This window comes from Paramacrobiotus metropolitanus, unplaced genomic scaffold, assembly GCF_019649055.1.
Source record: "Paramacrobiotus metropolitanus isolate TYO unplaced genomic scaffold, Prichtersi_v1.0 Parri_scaffold0000010, whole genome shotgun sequence".
In the NCBI taxonomy this organism is placed as follows: domain Eukaryota; kingdom Metazoa; phylum Tardigrada; class Eutardigrada; order Parachela; family Macrobiotidae; genus Paramacrobiotus; species Paramacrobiotus metropolitanus.
The window spans coordinates 1650366-1668675 of NW_026570230.1; the positions used below are offsets into that span (position 1 = coordinate 1650366).

Below are 18310 nucleotides of genomic sequence, written 5' to 3' on the forward strand. Positions count from 1 at the left end.
CGAAAATCCAAAATTGACAAGAAAAGATGTTTTTTGAATGCCACGAAAAACTTTGCACTATAAATTTTTTAGATTAAGAAAAACATTGAATGGTATTTTTAATCAATTTGTGGAGCAAACGAGGCGCAGATGGCAAGTGTGCGGTTGATTCGGCTAACCGAAATTAGACCGGCCCATAACGAAACCGCCCCCCACGCAACGCTTTCGTACGCATTTTACGAAAACACGCACTTGGCCACGCCCCTTACGCTGAAGCCACGGTATTTCACACAGGCCTGAGCCCTCAATCCTACCGCATCCGATCATGCCGTGACCGCGTGTAAACTCTGCCGAATCGCACTGACCGGAAAACTGAAACGCCGCTTCCCTGTTCCCACGCGCTTCCACCGGATATCCACCCAACTCGTCAGAAAGATATTCAATTTCCACTCTATCTTCCAATGATTTGAAATTTCAATTTTTCTTATTTTTTGGAAGAGTTAAAAAAATGATCCAGTCAAATCTCGCGGAATTTCAAGTGTAGGGGCAACACTACTGTAGTCTGTAGTCGCTGTACGTGTTGTCTGCTTACTCACCCCGAACTCATACTACTTACTTTCCGTCTGTCTGGCTCCAGATTTTTTCTCGGCATGAAAAGGCAAAGTCAAAGACCGAATAACGTCGCAGCAGCACGCGTGTAATCATGTTGTTTCAAATTTAAACTGATGGATGCTTTCTTGTTAACAAAAATTTTTCCCCTTTTCTTGATCGACACAGCGATCTTGTCTTTCTCATCTGAAAAGTGTAGGATTAGACACTTCCTTTCCGTGTTTCCATCAGAGTGTGTTTCGTGAGATTCAGTCACATTTTCGAGGAACGCAATATATATGCCCTTGTTATCGCCACTGACACACTGACTAAACTTGTCATCACCTGGCTGGGGTATTATCACGATTCATGATATTCCTGGTTGCGTCGGCCTCAATAATTTGACTGTTGTACGCAAATAACGGAACGGCACATGCGTAAACGCGTGCAGGTGAGAGAGCCAGCACGGGCCGATAGGGAAGCGAGCGAATGGGCTGGCTGCATGGCTCCGAGCAGATAATCCCACCACCGTTAATAAGAACGTCAACAAGCAATGACGTAGTTCCGTGGGCCTGTTTTAGACATGTTCCCCCGTTAATTATTCATCTGCGTTTTATATTTTGAGCCGTATATTGGATTTTTCTTCACGGGATTTTCGCCCCCCTTATTGTGTCGATGCGGTCGACGACGACGGTGTGCAGCAGTCAGTGCTCGGTGATCATCTGGCATTCTTATTGGAATTTGGTCTGTTTTTCTGCTTTTCACCTGGGACTGGGCGTCGTGCCGTTCTGAGCGCATGTTATGAAGTTGACTATGCCGTTGGATTCTTTGAGCCCCAAAGCTCCCATGTCGCCTAACGCCATCGTCCTTCCGCTCAATGGCCGATCGGGATCGGTTGTGGATACGGATCGGAATAAGTGGCTGCAGTCTTGGCATGCACCATTAAGAGAAGTAAGCTGGCTGGGGAAACTTGTAAAAATTAAATTAATTAATTAGTAAATTGATCTTTATTAAAAACTGATTAGCTTACTGATAAATTGTCTAAAACGATTTTGCATTTAAATTGTATAAGCTTGATCTTACAGTAAGCAGATATTGGTAGGCTCGTTTTACTGTAATAAATTTGCTTACATTGCAGATTGCTTGTAGCCTTTCTTGAAAAATATGGAAATTGGTTTCTTTGAGTAAAGGATATTTAATGCGGAATGATTATCATTAGTTAATCTGGCGTACCGACATTTCGGCATAGGGACATTTCGGCATTGGACACTTCGGCATAAGACATTTCGGCATAAGGACATTTCGGCATAGGGACATTTCGGCATACGGACATTTCGGCATAAAATCTAGTTAACTGATAATACCTAAGAGCAGAGCGGATAAATGAAAAGAGCAGAGCGGATAAATTAGAAGAAATTTTGTTATTGTAAAACTGTTTTTGTTGTAAAACTCATGCATGGTAACTGGCTTCTGCTAATAAAATGATGACCATGGTAAGAAACCTATAATATGCCAATGAATTGTACTCGATCTAAGAAAGTGAAGGGAAACGCACAGAATTTCAAAAAATTGAGTAAGTAGAAATCCTAAAACCTAGCAAACCAAAACATATCAAACATCCAAAAACCAAAAGCCTTATAGAAATAATGGAATGCAGGAAGACATAAGATGCAGTAGAAAACTTGAAAAATCGTATGTAAAAATTCGAGGATTTGATAAAACTAAGGAACTTTAGAAAAACCAAGAAGACCTAAAAATATATATAAACCTAAAAATCCTGAAAAACCAAAGAAACCTAAAAAACCTAAGTAAACCTATGAAAACCTAAGAAACCTAAGAAAACATAAGGAAGCCTAAGAAAGCCAAGAAAACATAGGAAGATCTAAGAATACACAGATCGCATTTTAGTGACGCTGTCCACAGGACGCAGGCCGAATTTAAATAGAAAACGTTAGAAAACAACAGTATTATGCAGAAATGTCCGTATGCCGAAATGTCCACATGCCGAAATGTCCTCATGCCGAAATGTCCTCATGCCGAAATGTCTTATGCCGAAATGTCCTATGCCGAAATGTCACTATGCCGAAATGGTCGGACACGGTTAAGGCGTACACGGTTAATCTAATTTGTTGATCTTTGCTAGTGTTTCCGAAACTTAGAAAGTAAATGTTTCGATCTTGAACGATTTTCATTTTTGGCAGTGCTTGGAGCACTGGGATCGTTCTAATTAGCCATTAATAATGAATACGCGGTAACGTTCCAGAGCGTCGTTTTCACGCATTCGAAATGTTTGCGGCTTTTTAAAAGCCATTACGCAGGACTGTTTTGACCGGCGCTCGTAAAAGCATTTCTGAAAACACTTTTCATGGGCATTGTGTTTTATTTTTTTGAATACTGTCCGGGAATTTTATCAGTTTTTGAGTCCCAACTGTATTTGTTTTGTTTTCCTAATGCTGGGTAATTTAAAAATTTGTAATTTCTGAAATTAGTAGCTGCTGAGCTAGTATTGTTTCACTGTTTCATGAGATGCCATCACTTCTGACAGTCGGATGAGTGCAATGACGAAAACACGCATACTTGCTGTTTGAAACCAGGCTACGCTTCGCTGCAAATGAACATACCGGAAAGCTCGTAGTCATCGTTCGAATTTTCTGACTCATCGCTAAAGACACATAGTTTAATCTTGCGGATCGCTGAAAATGGGGTGATCATGGTTTACGAGAACGCTTTAATTGACGGAAATTTTTGCATAACAGAATAGCGAAGCAGTTACGAAACATTATTAGCAAATGCTCAGTTTCGGTGCTTTTGTTCCTGCTAATTATTTTTCGACATACTTAACGGAATACTTAATTGTTACGTCTGGATCCGGTTGCGATCCAGTGAAGCGTTCAATAAACATAAATATACTCGGCGTATATTGTTGCGATGCACTTCGAAAATATAATCCAGATACAAAATATCGACGCAGCACTCTTAAATAATTATGTGATATTTATTGTTGTCATAATTTAATAACGTGGTGCTGACTGAATTTTCTTTTATTACATCGGTTAATTTGATCTAATTCTGTAATTAGATTTTATTTGATAATTATAGTCTACTCGTAGGGTATGTAGCGTATTTGGCGTAACTAGCCTTCGGTTACGAATTTTTTCGATGAAACTAGTACGCTGTTGTTGGGTATTGCTCTAATCTTACGCATCTTCGGCTTTCGTATTTGCTAATTAAGTGGTTTTGATTTTTGTTAGCGTGTTATTTGTACAGATTTGACGAAGATTTTTGCAGTTATTATCCAATTATCCGGTTAACAAAGATGGGATATGTCGAGCGACGCCGGAAGCTTTGATGTTTATTAGTGATCGTTTGGACTTTTTATTACAATTGTTATCAGCCGGTCAGCCTAGTAAAGTGGCCGATTTGGAGCACCGTGCCGAAAAAATCTTTCCCGATCTGAAGGAGGGTATTGATAGCAGTGTGCTGAAGAAAGATAAGAAAGCGAGGAAAACATGGAAGGGATTTCCCGGTGAGGACGTCAGAGTTGCCGTCCAGAAGCGATATTTTCCCGATGACAAAGAATTCCTCCTAACTAGTTTTGCCTGTGCGGTATTAGAAACGATCGCACAAGAGACGTTTCGGGTGAGATTACAAAATACAATCCGCATGAGATGGGCGTTTTCAACCTTTTACGACAGTTAATTCATATGTTGCCATTAAAAATAAAATAGGTCATTTGATTTTCTGATATTATCGAGTGGATTTTCTGGGCTCACGTGTTTTGTCTAATGAATTTTGGTCTTGCTCGAAATCTTTTTTTGGCAGTACGAGTAATATATTGTACGTTTATCAGTTCAATTTTCTAAGCGATGGTCGAAGCGAAGCAAGGTCAGTGCTGTATGAACGTTTGCCGTTCGCGATCGTTAAAATGCTTAATTGGATTGTTTTCGCTGCAACAGCCCTAGAGGGAATTTTTGGGTTTTCTCGTATTGCTCACGCAGCGTGATAGTTGATTGTGGTGATGTGTTTTAGCGTGTTGTTCACTACCTGGTCAAGCTTGGCCGAGCGGAAGTTCGAACGGAGGATATCAAAGTCACCACCGCAATTAGCCAGGTTGGTGACGTCGTTTTGATCTGCTTTCATCTCGATTTATTTTTACGTGCTGCAACTGTGATCATTTAAATCTCTTTTTCATTCCATGAATGAATATTGTGTAGACATAAACAGACTAAAGGCACAGTATGCGTTGTCGGGACTCGAGTCTTTATTTAGCAATAAGCGCTGTATGAAAATAGGTGTTTGTATCAGAATTTCCAGATCTATGACTCGTTCCTGTTGAAAGTCGCGCGTTTTTTTTGAATTTAAACATCTTGCTGTTTAAACATCTTTATCTTTTAATTTGAACAACTTGCGTTACACTGTTGGGTTTGCAATGCCGATGCTTTAGTATACCGTATCGTTCGATTTTGGTGTTTTGGTTTTGTTCCGCATCGGCATCAGCATACAAAAGCATTGGCTTTGCGTATTAGAGTAGTGTTATCAGGTTTACGGCCGTCTTTGCTCTGAATAAGGTTCAGTACCTTAGTTACTTGTCTCTATCTAGTTTATCAGTGCTATCAGTGCACGGATGTGAAAATTTAAATTAACTTTGAAAAATTGACTCTGCATTTTGGCAAAATTGTTCGCGTAAAGGCACTTGTACCACGTACGTACGGATGACGTAGTTTACACTTTTCACAGTCATCCGTACAAAATAGCCGCCTAGGGACGAGATGGTACCTGCGATAACAAAAGTCAGACAGGAGCTTTAAATATCATTTTAATGGGTAGTTACAGACTAGAAGCATGTAGAGTAAGTGGGATCGTGCGGATCATGCAGTACAGTAAGTGCTCAAGGTGCTGCATGTCTGCATCAGCTGTTTATCGTGTTATCACGATAGACAGTTGATTTTGGTGATCCCGGTTAGTTTATCTGATATCTTCACCAGGGTAGTAGGAGCATTTGCGCTGTCTAAATCTCACCGTGCAATGATCCCGTCTGGAGCGGCCTCTATTTGCATTCTTCTGTAGAAATTCTAGCTGTCTGGGATTGCTTCGTGCAGTGCCCTTTGTAAAATGTCAAGGTCACTAGAAATTGGGACCTTCGAATATTTACATAATGTTCGCCTGCGTAATGTCGTACAGGTATGATTATAGCGCTATGACGTAAGAAAATCTCACGCTAGTTTTTTTTTGTTTTGCATATGTTTTATTTCTGGTCATTTTTTTCATTGTGACGTGTGTCGTGACAGAGTCTGACCCAGCTGTTCGGCCTGCAAGACGAGGAGATGTCGTCGTTGCTGACGTCGGACGAGCGTCCGGTAATCAAAACCGACCTAACGTACGACGACATCGTCAAGGATCTGATCCAGGACGAGCGGGCCTACGCGCGTGAACTGCGGATGATCATCAAGGTGTTCCAGGATGTTTTCGCCCGCTACAACCTGGAATGCGAGGAGACGGGCCGTGAGCGGGATCGCATTACCGATGAAGAGCTGAAGGCCATCTTCCTCAAAGTGGATGAGGCGCTGGAGACGTCGCTCAATTTTCTCAGTCTGCTGGAGGATACGGTGGAGATGGACGGGCAGAGTGGGACGTTCAATGTGTGGGGGGCCTTTGAGGAGATGGCGGAAGCCGGGGAGTTTGGCGGCATGGAGGATTATGCTAAGCGGCTGCTGGATGCGCCGCATCAGTGGGGCGGCGCCGAGTCCTCCAGTCAGCTGACGTGTGATGGGGCTATCAAGGAAGTCCTGGCCAGGAAGCCGACGATGGAATATTTTTTTAAAGTAAGCTCGTGCTTGTCATTCGAGTTGTGGTTGTTGTAGCTTTTAATTGGTACTCGTATAATTATCTATCATCCGTGAACCGCGTTATAAATTTTGTGAGTGATTTATTATTTCTTAGTAGACCACTTTAATAATGTTTCTTATTGTGACTTTGTTGTAGCTTTTTACGTGAGTGTATTTCTAGCATATTGTGATTTTTGTTTTTCATTGTGATTTTTATTGTAGCTTTTCCGTTATTGCAGTTTAGCATAATTATTGGAATATGTGTTTTAGTTTTAACATTGGAATCGGCTTGATAACTTGGTTAGTTATTGTTATTATGGTACTTAATTAAAATTTTTATTCATAGGTTATTGGCGGATGGTTCGTTGACGCAGTACGATATGTCCTCCCGCGGCTACTGGTTAGCCCCGTTGCGCGGATTTCACAATACTATGACTGCTGCGAGGCTCTACGGGTAACTTTTATGGAATTAAGCTACCTTATACCTGATATGCTTATATTCTTACGCAGCTTTATACCTCAAAATTGTATTTTGAGATGTGCTCTCGGAATTTACAGACAAAGCAGAATGATGAAGAGGCCAACGGCGGTGACGCGGAACCGATTGTGGACGCATTGGGAATACTCGAACCCATCAGTGATAACACCAAGAGATTACTTTTATTACCGCACAATACTTTGAAAGCTCGCTGGGTGACGCAGTATTTGGCGCGAAGTCGTTCGAATCGTCAGTCGATGCTGGAGAGGGTGCAGGATGTTTTCAAGTCGGTTGAAGGCTTGGACATGAAGGACTGCACGCAGTTGCGCATGGAGCTGATTTATGGTTGGTGAAGTTGAATTTCTATTGTATTGTGTATTACCGCTTCCGTATTTGTTTGTGCATCTCATAGATTTCTAGTAACAAAAGATTTCTATAAGAACTATTCTGCAAGTATTGAATTACTATGCAACACTGCTTGTTTCCTTCGCTTCGGAAAGTTAGGCGTGTTCGAGCTGTTAACCTGAGACACTTGATAACTTTTTCAGGCAGTAAGGCATAGACTTTTTGATACAAAATTTGGTTCGGCAAATAGTTTTGTGGATATACTGTGCGGTTTATGGCGTATTTCTGTGCTCTGGAGGTTTTATTTTTCACCGGTTTTGTGCTTCATTTGTAGAAGGTGATGTATGGAAATGGAGAAACGGGGGTCGGACGGACCGGCGAATGTATCTCTTTGATAGCTGTGCCGTTCTATGCAAACCGAAACCCCAGAAAAAGCCAGGGCTGGCCCTGCCGGATTATAATCTCAAGGAGCGAATCCCCATCAGTCGACTGCAAGTGATCCCGCTGGAGGATAGCGGTGATATGCGGTTTGCTATCGAATTGAGATCTGGTGATCATCGGGAACCGGAAGTCATTCTCTGCATGAAGACGTGCGAAGAGCGGGAAATGTGGCTCAGCTGCTTTTATGGGCTACTGCTGAAGAGGTACAGTAAAAGCTGGATAGCACATCGAAATCGAAATTTTTCGGTAATTTGTATTCAACGCCATGCTGCTGTCTTTGTCTTTCTTCGAATCGTCATGTATCTGCTTCAACAAGTACTATTTTGCTTGTCCAATATTTACTGGATCCTGTGTTTGTATTTTTTTAAACGATTTTTTGCCGGTAGTCCACTGGAAAAGAAACTGGAAAAGGCTCTAGAGGATGAAGACAAAGAGCATCCGCTGCGGTTGCCTTTACCAGAGTTTTATCCGTTTTCCGAGCCAGACGGACCGGACAATATCGTTTTCGAGGAATCCTCCCCGGTGGACGGAATTCCCTGTATAAAGGGTGCCACGCTGCATAAGCTGATCGAGCGTTTGACCTACCATTTATATTTCGATCATAATTTCGTCCGAACCTTTCTCATAACGTTTCGCTCATTTACGGAGCCGGCGCGTCTCCTGGATTTGCTCATTGAACGCTTTAATATTCCCCAGCCGGCTGATGATAATGCCGCGCCGCTGACAGGTTTCAGTTCCATCCTATCGAAGAAACGCTTTCAGAAGGAATACTGTCAACCTGTCCAGTTCAGGTATTTTGACGTCATCGATTGTTAAAACAGCTGTTGTGAACCTGCGTGCGCACCGTGTTCTATCGTGTTCGTTGTGTAAAAAAAAGTGAATGATTGGATATTTTTGTTTCTGGTAGGGTTTTGAACGTAATGCGACAGTGGGTGGACAATCATTTCTTGGATTTTGAGAATGATCCACGAATATTGAAACGTCTGCGAGAGTTTCTAAAGAACGACTGCCAGAATTTTCAACGTCACCAAACTGGAAGAAAAAAGATCATCGATTCCATCGACAAAATTCTGAAGCGGAGGGTAATTTATTTTGCTGCGGTGACTCCAGATATGAAGTTGGTTTCGTAATTTTACTTTTAAAACATGAGTTTTATTTATAGGAATGCAAAAAAGATTCGCCTCGGGAATACGTCTTTCCAACTGCCCCTCCGGACATTGAACACCACTTGGATACCGATGAATACGGGATTAATTTAATGACGGTACGTCTGCTATAAAGTTTGCATAACGTTATGTCGGGCGATGAGAATCTACCTTTTTCGGCTGAGCTTGTCTTGTTACTGTTTAACACGATTACCGTAATTACTTGTTACAAAGTGACTAATATTTATCACTTTGCTTATTGGGTTCGTTCTGATACTTTCAAGATTAACGACACATTACAATATTATTATTGTTATTTTGCTACCCAGTTGCATCCAACGGAAGTTGCGCGACAGCTGACGCTAATGGAATTCGAAATCTATCGATCCATCAAACCATCGGAATTGGTACAGTGGAACAGTCGCAAAAATAAGGATGGTTCATCGCCCAACTTGGAGAAACTAATTCAGCTGTCCACTCGGGTACAACAAAATATAAATACAGTATATGTGTACTGAAGTAATGATAATTCGTATAGCATTAAAGCATTGAAATAATTATGTGATCTGTAGAAGTATGGATATTGTCTGATGTGATTGTGGGTGATCCACCAGTACACATCGGCGATGTGTACCGGTGGACCACCCAAAATCTAATCGTAGCAAAGTGTGGTTCAATAACATCTGTTATTTTGCAGATTACCTTGTACTTCGTGAAATACATTTTGATGACGGAAAATCTTGAAGAGCGTGTGGCCGTTATGGCCAGGATTATTGAAATTATGCAGGAATGTTTGAATCTCAACAATTTCAGTAGCGTGGTGGAAATTTTGTCTGCATTTAGCAATTCGTCCATACATCGATTGAACTGCACCAAAGTACAATTTTAACTGTGGACTGCTTGTAATAAATCGCACCGTTCATCTTATTTCATGTTGTTGTTTTTCTAGAGCAAGCTGAGCCCGAAATACAATAAAATACTGGAAGGAGCTGATAAATTGAGTGTATCAGAGAATCACGGAAAGGCATTTTTCGAACGCTTGCGCTCCATTGATCCTCCGTGTATTCCTTTCATGGGCATCTATCTGACGCAGTTACTGCATGCTGAAGAAGGCAATACTAATTTCATTGCTTCCCGCGACCAGACTGTGTTTCATGAACAGCTGATTAACTTCAATAAGCGTCGGAAGATCGCGGACATTGTGGCTGGCAATCTGCAGTATCAAAATCAGCCGTATTGCCGACGCCTGGAGCCTCACATTATGGTACGAGCAAATGTGTATAACGGTTTAGTTACTTCACAAGTTCACGACAATTATTAATTGCAAGGCATGTATGGTTTCATACTTTCATTTGCTTTTTCTTATTGGTTATTGGGATTATGACACACGACTCTTAGCATGCTACTATGGCAGATGTTTGCTGTATCCCCTCTGACGTATATTGGCGTATTTATTTTTTCTTCTGTATACTTTTGTTAATGCTTCTTTATGCTCTTGTGTTTCTTCATATAATTAATGCGCTGGGCCTTTTTGTCTGCCCGTTTTGCATTGTTGTTGCAGTAGGTATTACATATTTCTAGTTAAGTAATCTTGTGTGTGTATTAATTTTATTATATGTGCAGTTTCTGAAACATTAATCAGCATTAGACGAGACGCAATCCGTATTAGACGCAATCAGTATTAAGTGCAGCCATTACGTTTGCATTGCTGTGAAAAACAAATTGGGTTATAACAGATCTATTGTATAGTTCTGAATGTTCTTTGTGTAGGAATATTTGGAAAAATTGGATCCGTACGAGGACGTTGGTCAGATCAGCGAGAAAGAACTAGTTGATTTTCTCTACAACCAGTCGCAGAAAATCGAGCCCCGTAACTGTGAAACGCCTCCCTTTTTCGTAAGCTTGCGATACCAATTGTGTTGCTCTAATTGTTGTGAAGTACTTGACAATAATTGCGGTTTGTCGATTAGCCCAAGCGCTTTAATTTCCCCCTGGCACCTCCAAAACGCCGTCCCGGCAACTTGCCGACTCAAAAAGGCATGAGCCAGGCGACGTCCACCATGAGCATCCAGTCGTTCGCCACGTCGCCGATGGGACTGCGGACCGTGGAGGACAAAAGTGAGACGCCGTCCGCTGCCTCCTCACCCGCCACGCCGACCACGCCGCACAGCTTCGACATGGCCAACGGCAGTGGTTTGAACTGCAATACATTGACGCGGCCACCAGGTGCGTTATATAATGCAGGAACAATTTTATCTAATTTTCCCACTTTGTTTTCTCATTTTTTCCTGTCATTTTGTATTAGTGTTTACCTGTGTATTTGTGCACCTGCAGGTGGAGACCAAGAAGCCCCTCCGGTCCCGCCGCGGACGATCAAATCCCAAATGTCTCAGGTGCCGGTGACTGCCTCCAGCACCGACAGCCGCTCACCCAGATCTCAGCCGACACCCTTCTCGCACTTGCACTCCTTCCTGGCCGGCAACACCAGCCCGCGCTACGTCCCGCAGCACTTCACCTTCGACACGCCGCCCCAGCTGCCGCCCAAAACCGCTCCTCCCTACGGCTCCATGCCGCAGATCACCACGGACGGACCGTTCGATGAGCCGCCGCTGGAGGAGGCCCCGCCGTTGCCGCCGCGGGCCCACCACCATCCGGACACGTCGCCGCCGGGTCCACCGCCGCCGCTGCCGGAGAAGACGCGCCGGTCGCTGAATCCTCCCTTCAATCAGCAGCGGAAGCACAGTCAATAAGAGCTTGTGTATGTGTACTTTTGTTTCTCTTTTTGTTGGTTGTTTTTTGTGATCTTTTGGCCGTATTTGTCCCCGGACCCCCCAATAGCGAACCCGTGGTCTTTCCAACCCGACCTCTCCCGCCCTCCTTGGGATTAGGTGTGTGTTGTATGTGCGCATGCGGGTGCAGATTTTGTTGGTAGGTTTTTGACGTTTTAGATTTTACACAGAATACTTATCTCCCGGGCATTCTTCATTATACATCTACGGTGATTTAACTAGAATTTTTTGTAATTTTAATTTAACGGTTTTTTTTAAAAACGCATCCTGCATGTACATTTTTTGTTAATTGCTTTGAAGTTTTTTCTCTCGTGTTTTGGGATTGCTGGAGAATTTGTTCGCTGGTGATTTGGTCTAAATTTGGCTGTAATCGTAACTGTTCGGTGGAACACAGCGATGGTCGATTCTGAATGAAGAATTAATTTTTATATTTTCTTATGGAAGGGAATTTAATCAAAAGGTCTTTAGATCCCGAACCGAAAGAAGGCGAGAAGAATAAAGACATGGTTAGAAAATTTGCAATGATACGGACTTAATAAGTAGCGAAATACAGGTCGGTCGCGCCAAGTGTGGACAGTTGCACAAAGTAAATTTTAATATATTCCTGTAAGTAGTATTAACATTAACTTTGCACTTTTCTTGTGTAACTTTTCCTTGCGGACAAAATATTAATAAAACCGGAATCTTCTAACGTGTTCGTAGGGGGCGGGGTGGAGCTTAAGGAAGGAGGGTAGCGGGCGTTTTTCGGGTGTTTATAACTGCCCTTCTAAAAAATTCAAGAGGTGATCTTTTTGTAAGAACTTTTTTGAAAACTATTGAGTGACCCGAAAGGTGTTCTTTGTGGGTAAGCAAAAGAATCTTGCGCTATCCGTGCTCTTGGAAATTTCGAAAAAAGATATATCGCCCATAGACCTGTATGTTAAAAGCCACCTTCAAAAGAATGTGGTTGCCTGGAGCGCGGCTCGCGTTGGGTAAGATGTTAGCAATTTAAAGGAAGGTAGAAAAGTACCTTTGTAAGACCACTTAATCAGTTGGTAGTTCTCAACCACTCACAATTTTTAAAAGATTACTGACTGATCATGAATATTTCTTATTAAGCAGTGCGATTTTTGTGAAAAAATTGAAAGTTAAAATTCGACTCCCGATCCTTGCATATTGGCTTCTAATCCAGAAATATGACTAAAAAAGTTGCTGTAGATAAAGAACTATCATATGAGAATAACGAAAGCATTTTGGGGTTCAACGGTAACAGCTGGGAATTTTTTGTTACTGTCCACACTTGGCGCGACCGACCTGTATTTACTGCAGGACCGTGTAAAACAAAATTCGATCTTACGGCGTAATTGTTTTTCCCAAATTAGAATCTAATGGGTCGGCAGACTCGGCACTCACGTTGGTCAATTTGAACTCTGTTACAAAACTGACTTTAGACTTCAACGAATTTACTGTAATGGATTTTACGACACAGAACTATGAGCATTGTTGTGCAAGTTTAAGACACAAACAAAGAGTGCTCAGAGAATGCAGTATTAGTAAGAAGACAGACTGTAAATTTTCTTGGATTTTGAGAAAATGTAGAAGTGAAAAATCATTATGATTTCGTTGAATTTACCGCGCACGCAACATTGGCAATTGATAACAAATCCAGTACAACGTAAAGTAAACTGAGCAGGCTGAGCTTGGCCGTTGACCTAACCACCATACGCGCCTCTTGCATTGTTCACCAGTGGCTAGTATTGGCTGGCGCTGGCCGTACAGTACGTGTGCTTGCAGTTTGCGGTTGTACTAGTACGTCGAAGAATCTTTTTGGCTTTTCGCTCAGGATTTGATATCATATTTTGAGTTTTTGATTTATACATCCGTATAACTGCTGGTTGCGCTTGCACTGTCGTCCATTTTTTCAAACATGCATATCCGGGAACTAGAAATTCCGCTTCCGCCATCATCTGGTTTGCAAAGTGCCGCGGAATTTCTAGAAGGTTTGGGTGAAATTGTGGCCGCTTTTCCACCAGCACTGCAAGCAGTGGAACACAGTGCCGCGATGGACGAAACCGTGTCCTACACGGATCTGACGTATGCCGGGGCTGCGTATGCGACTGATTTCTCTTCCCCTCCGTATTCTCCCGTACTATCACAATATTCTCCTCGTGACTATGTGCCTGCCGGGAGGGAATCGGGGAGCGACGTTGAGCTAGTCGTGAATCAGTTTTCGGATTGTGGACACCAACAGGTATGCGCGCACGGCAAGCTCCCTGTACTAGCTGTTCTTTTTAGCGCGGGTTTTGTGGGAGAGTTATTAATCTGCAACCGGGTAACTTTGAATATGCGCTGCAATGGCTTACTGGGCTTTTTCGAGAATACGTTTTGCAGTCATCCAGTTGTTATTAATATAAGAAACACCATTAAAAGCAAAATTTCTACCTACAACCAATCAGTTTTTATGTACTGTTTTGACTGGATTGTAGTCTCTGGAAACAGTCTCCCGCGCCAGCAGCATCTTCAGCGGATGCGAAGTTACGCATTCGCCGTCGACAACTCCGCCGCCCAATGGGAACCGCCAGTACATCAGCGTCATCATGCACTCATCCAACTACACCACTGTGGATGGTCAGAATTACCTGGATGCCACCACGACACCCAGACCGACGCCGGTCTCCCAGCGAGGCCGCTCTCAGCGCAGCGCTGGTGCTGCTGCACATCCCAGCCGAAGCCTGCCGAAGACCGAGCAAGTTGAACAACTGGCGATGCAGCAGGCCCTGGCCGAGATGTCCACTACATGTACAGTGCTACGGATACCGCCAGGTTAGTCAAGATCGTTCGTTTGCTTTATTGTAAATTAATTTTAGATGTAAAATGTAGTACTTACAGTCTGCAGTGCTAGTTTCAACCATACGTTCGGAGCAAAATTTTGTGCAATTAAATCAACACATTATAATTTTACTACAAATTACATTTTCATTTTTTAGAAAAAATAGAGGTTAGTTCCATTGTAAATTATTTGTGATCCACTATTTGTGTACTTCCTTACTTTGTGTAAATTCACGTAATTCATGTACGGAAATTACAGCATTAATGTTCTGTACGAGTATTTACATAGAAACAACTTTTTTGTCATTTGTAAAATATGGTTACAGTTATTTGTTTGTTTGTTTAATGAGCTTAATGTGTACAACAATCAGGGATGTCCTAGCTGCACGAGGTTATAGACTAACATGGGAGAAAAAGGCTATTAATTTTGTAAAAAGCAATTTTTTTATTGCATATTTTTGTTTACTAGAGCCAAGTTCCTGGACAAACAGCCAAGCTCGTGCATGGTTGATTTGGACGTGTCAGCGTAATAATCTGTGCCATTCCATTGACTTTCGCAAATTCGATTTCGACGGTGCCCAGTTGGTCCGTCTGCAACAAGAGGACTTCAAGAGGCTGGCTCCGATTTGTGGCGAGTATCTCTGGTCGCTTTTCGGCATGTGGCGCTCAGGTAGGTTTACAAGTTTCGCATTTCTTAGTACTCGTAGATAAAGACTACTTACTCGTAGTTCTGTTTATCATAAGTATCTGCGAGTATCCTGCTTTGCACCACATTAATGCGAACTTCGAACCGGTGTTAATTATTAATGCTTATACATCGCCTAATGTGAAATAATTTGATTTATGGCAGATATTTATCGTACTTTATTGTTTAAGCGGCCAGAATTGCCGACATTAAACCAACTGTGGATAACGAGAAGCAGCAGGAGATGATAAACAACGATCCACGCTTGGAATCTAACCTTATCAACGGAACTGCTGGACAGCGGCAAATCGATTTCATGCCGGTTCCATGTTTGGAGCCTAACCGTGACGATGGGGCTGCTGGACAGCGGCAAATAGACTTCTTGCCGGTTCCACGTTTGATGCGTAACGTTGACGAGGGAGGCATTGGACAAGGGCAGTACGCTTACCCCGCAACCGGATGCATCCCTACTTTAAACTATCTGGCGACGTCTCCCGCCCCGAACGTTTTGGTCGTGCCAGTCCAACCAGTGTCCACCGGAAGTCCAGACTCTTGCGGAAACTCGTACCGAAGTGACAGAAGTTCGGACTGCGAAATGGTCAATCAAGGTATAGTTGAGCAATAGGGTATCATTACGTTGCGAGTTGATTATTCTTTTTCAATGAATGCTACCAAAGAAGTGTTTATATCAACGCGTAATGGCAAAATACGACACTGCGCTACTGTAATTACTTTGGAGTCATTGATTTTATCATATTCTCAGTTCTGCAATGCATTTTATAGGCTGCGGTGGAACCATTACTATGGACGACTCTATGGACGATGGGCGGTCAGAGGGTAGCAGCACTCGCCTATGGCAGTTTCTGAAGGAGCTCTTGTCGAAGCCGCAAGTTTATTCCTCAGCCATTCACTGGGTGGATCGTGAGCAGGGTAAACCAGCAAAATTCTGTTTTTTTACTGCTGGCTGTTTTTCCGAGTGTACAAGTGAAAACAGTATTAAATAGAGGGCTGTGCTCATTCTTTTCCTGTAGAGCATGTTTGAATCTTGTTCTTCACCGTTGGATTATTCTGAATTAACGTGTATTAATTTATACTGCTCGTAGGCATTTTCAAGATCGCAGATTCCATTCGGGTGGCACGCTGCTGGGGCCGACGGAAGAACTGTCCGGCGATGAATTACGACAAACTGAGCCGGTCCATTCGTCAGTACTACAAAAAGGGGATTATGAAAAAGACACAGCGCTCACAGAGACTGGTCTACCAATTCTGTCAGCCCTATGCAGTTTAGGAATGCCCATCTCTCTCCACTCCGTTACCTCGGAATTGGCCGAAAACACTCAGGATGTTTTTTGCTCAAGCTTTTTGTTTTTTGCTTAATGATTTTTGGTGATATTTTTGTCTGGTGAAACCTGGATACTGTTTGCCATTTTCCCTGTGTTAAATTAACCGTTGTAAAATCCGTATTTAATACATGTATAAATTATTTGGATACTTTCGTCGGATGTAAAGCGCATGGGATCACCGCAAGTGGTGAATTTGTCTTTACTGTCGCACGTCTATGTACATTTCGGGTTTAATGGGTCAATTTCGGTGCAGTTCAGTTTTTATCGATTTAAATGTATAGTGTGAAATGATGCTTTGATGTGGAGTGAGCATTTTGATTTATTTTCCAGTGTAAACTTTTTGTATCATTTGTTATTGGTGAATTAAAGATTTCTATGGTCTGATTGTAGTGCATGTTTCCCAGCATCGGATTCCTTCGAAACACGTTTCAAACAACGTGTGTGTGGTAGAAGTACACATGGATAAAGATAAATCAAATCCTCGTATATTTATGTGTCTATTCTGAAAAACAGCTCAGTGACATTATTTTACCAAGTTGTAGGCCTGGATAACACAAACTGAGGAAGAAAAGTACGAGTACATACAGAGGTACAGTTAAAAAGTGCGTTAGTAAACTGACTAACAGTAAGTATAAAAATACGTACTGCTTCCTTATTACACTGGTTAGTTCTTAATTTTTATTATTTTTAACGCTGGTTTATAACCATACACAGCTTGGGAAATTTCCAGTAAAGGATGAAAACAAAATCCGTTAGCGACGCCTGGCAACCGCTTTACTTTGACGTGGATCACCAAAAATTTTTATCATCAGTCTCACGTTTTGTAACCTCCAGAAACCGAAGCGAGAGAAATCGTGTTAAACCCATTTTCTTAATAGCCGTAACCTTTCACGATCCTTAACATGGACCACACCAAAACGGACCTCAAGGAGAAGACCGAGATCAAGGACGGTAAACTGCAGCATGAATTCAGCAAGGAAACGAAAGCGGGCGGGGAATCTGCCGATGGGAAGACCCACAAGGAACACACAAAGGAACACCATCAGGTGAAGGACGGAAAGGAGACCCATTCGTATGAATCGGAAAAGAAATAGCCGTCGGCGGAAGTAGCTGAGTAATACATTTATAATGAGCTGCTTAAAGTATTTAGTTAATATAGATATACCTTGGAAATGTATTCAACATAAACATGCATAATATATAACGACTCGTTAATTATTTGTGAAAGGTCACCGGTTGGAAATGAGTTGTTTTAACTGCTTTCGAGTAAACTAAAACCCGTCATTGTTCTGAACAGCAAACAATATGGTGAATGTATTGGAACTGAATAAAGTAAAATAAAACGCACTAATGAAAAATCTGGTGCTTCTGGGAGTTCTGGTCAACCAGTAAGTGGCGTACTAAGGTAAGCATGAGAATATCTGTAAAAATATTCCGGATGTATCGAGTCGACGAGTACTCTGTTATCAGCATGCGCACCTTCAAAATTAAAAATAATCCTGCAGCTCGATTATTTCAAACCGTACTCTAAGAAGCCGTTTTCAAACTTAGGTTTTGCTTGCGTTTTCAAACCTATTGTATCACGTAACCTATTATATTATCTGCACGTACTTACAAACATTCAAAGTTTCCGTAATCATCAGGCGTAAGCGGATGACAAATCAAAATGGCGAGATGAAACATCAGACAATCCATAAAACAAGTCACCAATAAAAAAAGTTATTTATCGAAGTTCGTTTCATAAATAGTATGGTAAAATACATTTTTTATCGAAGCTTTCAAACCAAATAACCCATTAAACAAATAAGTAAATAACCCATTAAATAAACAACCCAAAAAATTATTAGACATCTTGATAACAGTTGACCAGTCCAGGAAACTGTT

The 18310-nt window shown here is 42.0% G+C and overlaps 2 protein-coding genes across 3 annotated transcripts; both read left to right on the forward strand.

Moving 5' to 3' along the window:
- The first annotated feature begins 624 nt into the window (after nucleotides 1-624).
- Nucleotides 625-12007, forward strand: LOC129583208 (son of sevenless homolog 1-like). The gene is made up of 16 exons (XM_055474904.1): nucleotides 625-1518; nucleotides 3856-4206; nucleotides 4597-4677; nucleotides 5856-6389; nucleotides 6739-6846; nucleotides 6951-7215; nucleotides 7550-7859; nucleotides 8043-8447; nucleotides 8564-8738; nucleotides 8819-8920; nucleotides 9131-9283; nucleotides 9499-9678; nucleotides 9751-10065; nucleotides 10572-10697; nucleotides 10772-11027; nucleotides 11136-12007. The coding sequence occupies exons 1-16, from the start codon at nucleotides 1369-1371 to the stop codon at nucleotides 11549-11551; spliced, it is 3927 nt and encodes a 1308-aa protein (XP_055330879.1). The 5' UTR covers nucleotides 625-1368; the 3' UTR covers nucleotides 11552-12007.
- A 1356-nt stretch (nucleotides 12008-13363) lies between these two features.
- LOC129583210 (protein c-ets-2-A-like) lies at nucleotides 13364-16831 on the forward strand. Of its 2 annotated transcripts, XR_008689765.1 has the most exons (7): nucleotides 13364-13820; nucleotides 14056-14392; nucleotides 14868-15068; nucleotides 15275-15691; nucleotides 15867-16013; nucleotides 16187-16731; nucleotides 16817-16831. XR_008689765.1 is itself a non-coding variant. In XM_055474905.1 (6 exons), exons 1-6 carry the CDS (start codon nucleotides 13497-13499, stop codon nucleotides 16369-16371), a joined length of 1611 nt encoding a protein of 536 aa, XP_055330880.1. In that variant the 5' UTR covers nucleotides 13364-13496; the 3' UTR covers nucleotides 16372-16810. The 2 variants fall into 2 exon arrangements, 1 of the variants encoding a protein (XP_055330880.1); XM_055474905.1 differs by lacking the exon at nucleotides 16817-16831 and having other exon boundaries at nucleotides 16187-16810.
- Nucleotides 16832-18310: the final 1479 nt, after the last annotated feature.

Excerpts from the sequence above, each read along its gene's own strand:
- LOC129583208 (XM_055474904.1), top strand. The coding sequence starts at position 1,369 with ATGAAGTTGACTATGCCGTTGGATTCTTTGAGCCCCAAAGCTCCCATG. Across the intron at positions 4,207-4,596 it reads TCGCACAAGAGACGTTTCGG|CGTGTTGTTCACTACCTGGT; the intron begins GTGAGATTACAA and ends GATGTGTTTTAG. Across the intron at positions 10,066-10,571 it reads GCCTGGAGCCTCACATTATG|GAATATTTGGAAAAATTGGA; the intron begins GTACGAGCAAAT and ends TTCTTTGTGTAG.
- LOC129583210 (XM_055474905.1), top strand. The coding sequence starts at position 13,497 with ATGCATATCCGGGAACTAGAAATTCCGCTTCCGCCATCATCTGGTTTG. Across the intron at positions 14,393-14,867 it reads AGTGCTACGGATACCGCCAG|AGCCAAGTTCCTGGACAAAC; the intron begins GTTAGTCAAGAT and ends TTTGTTTACTAG. Across the intron at positions 15,069-15,274 it reads TTTCGGCATGTGGCGCTCAG|CGGCCAGAATTGCCGACATT; the intron begins GTAGGTTTACAA and ends TTATTGTTTAAG.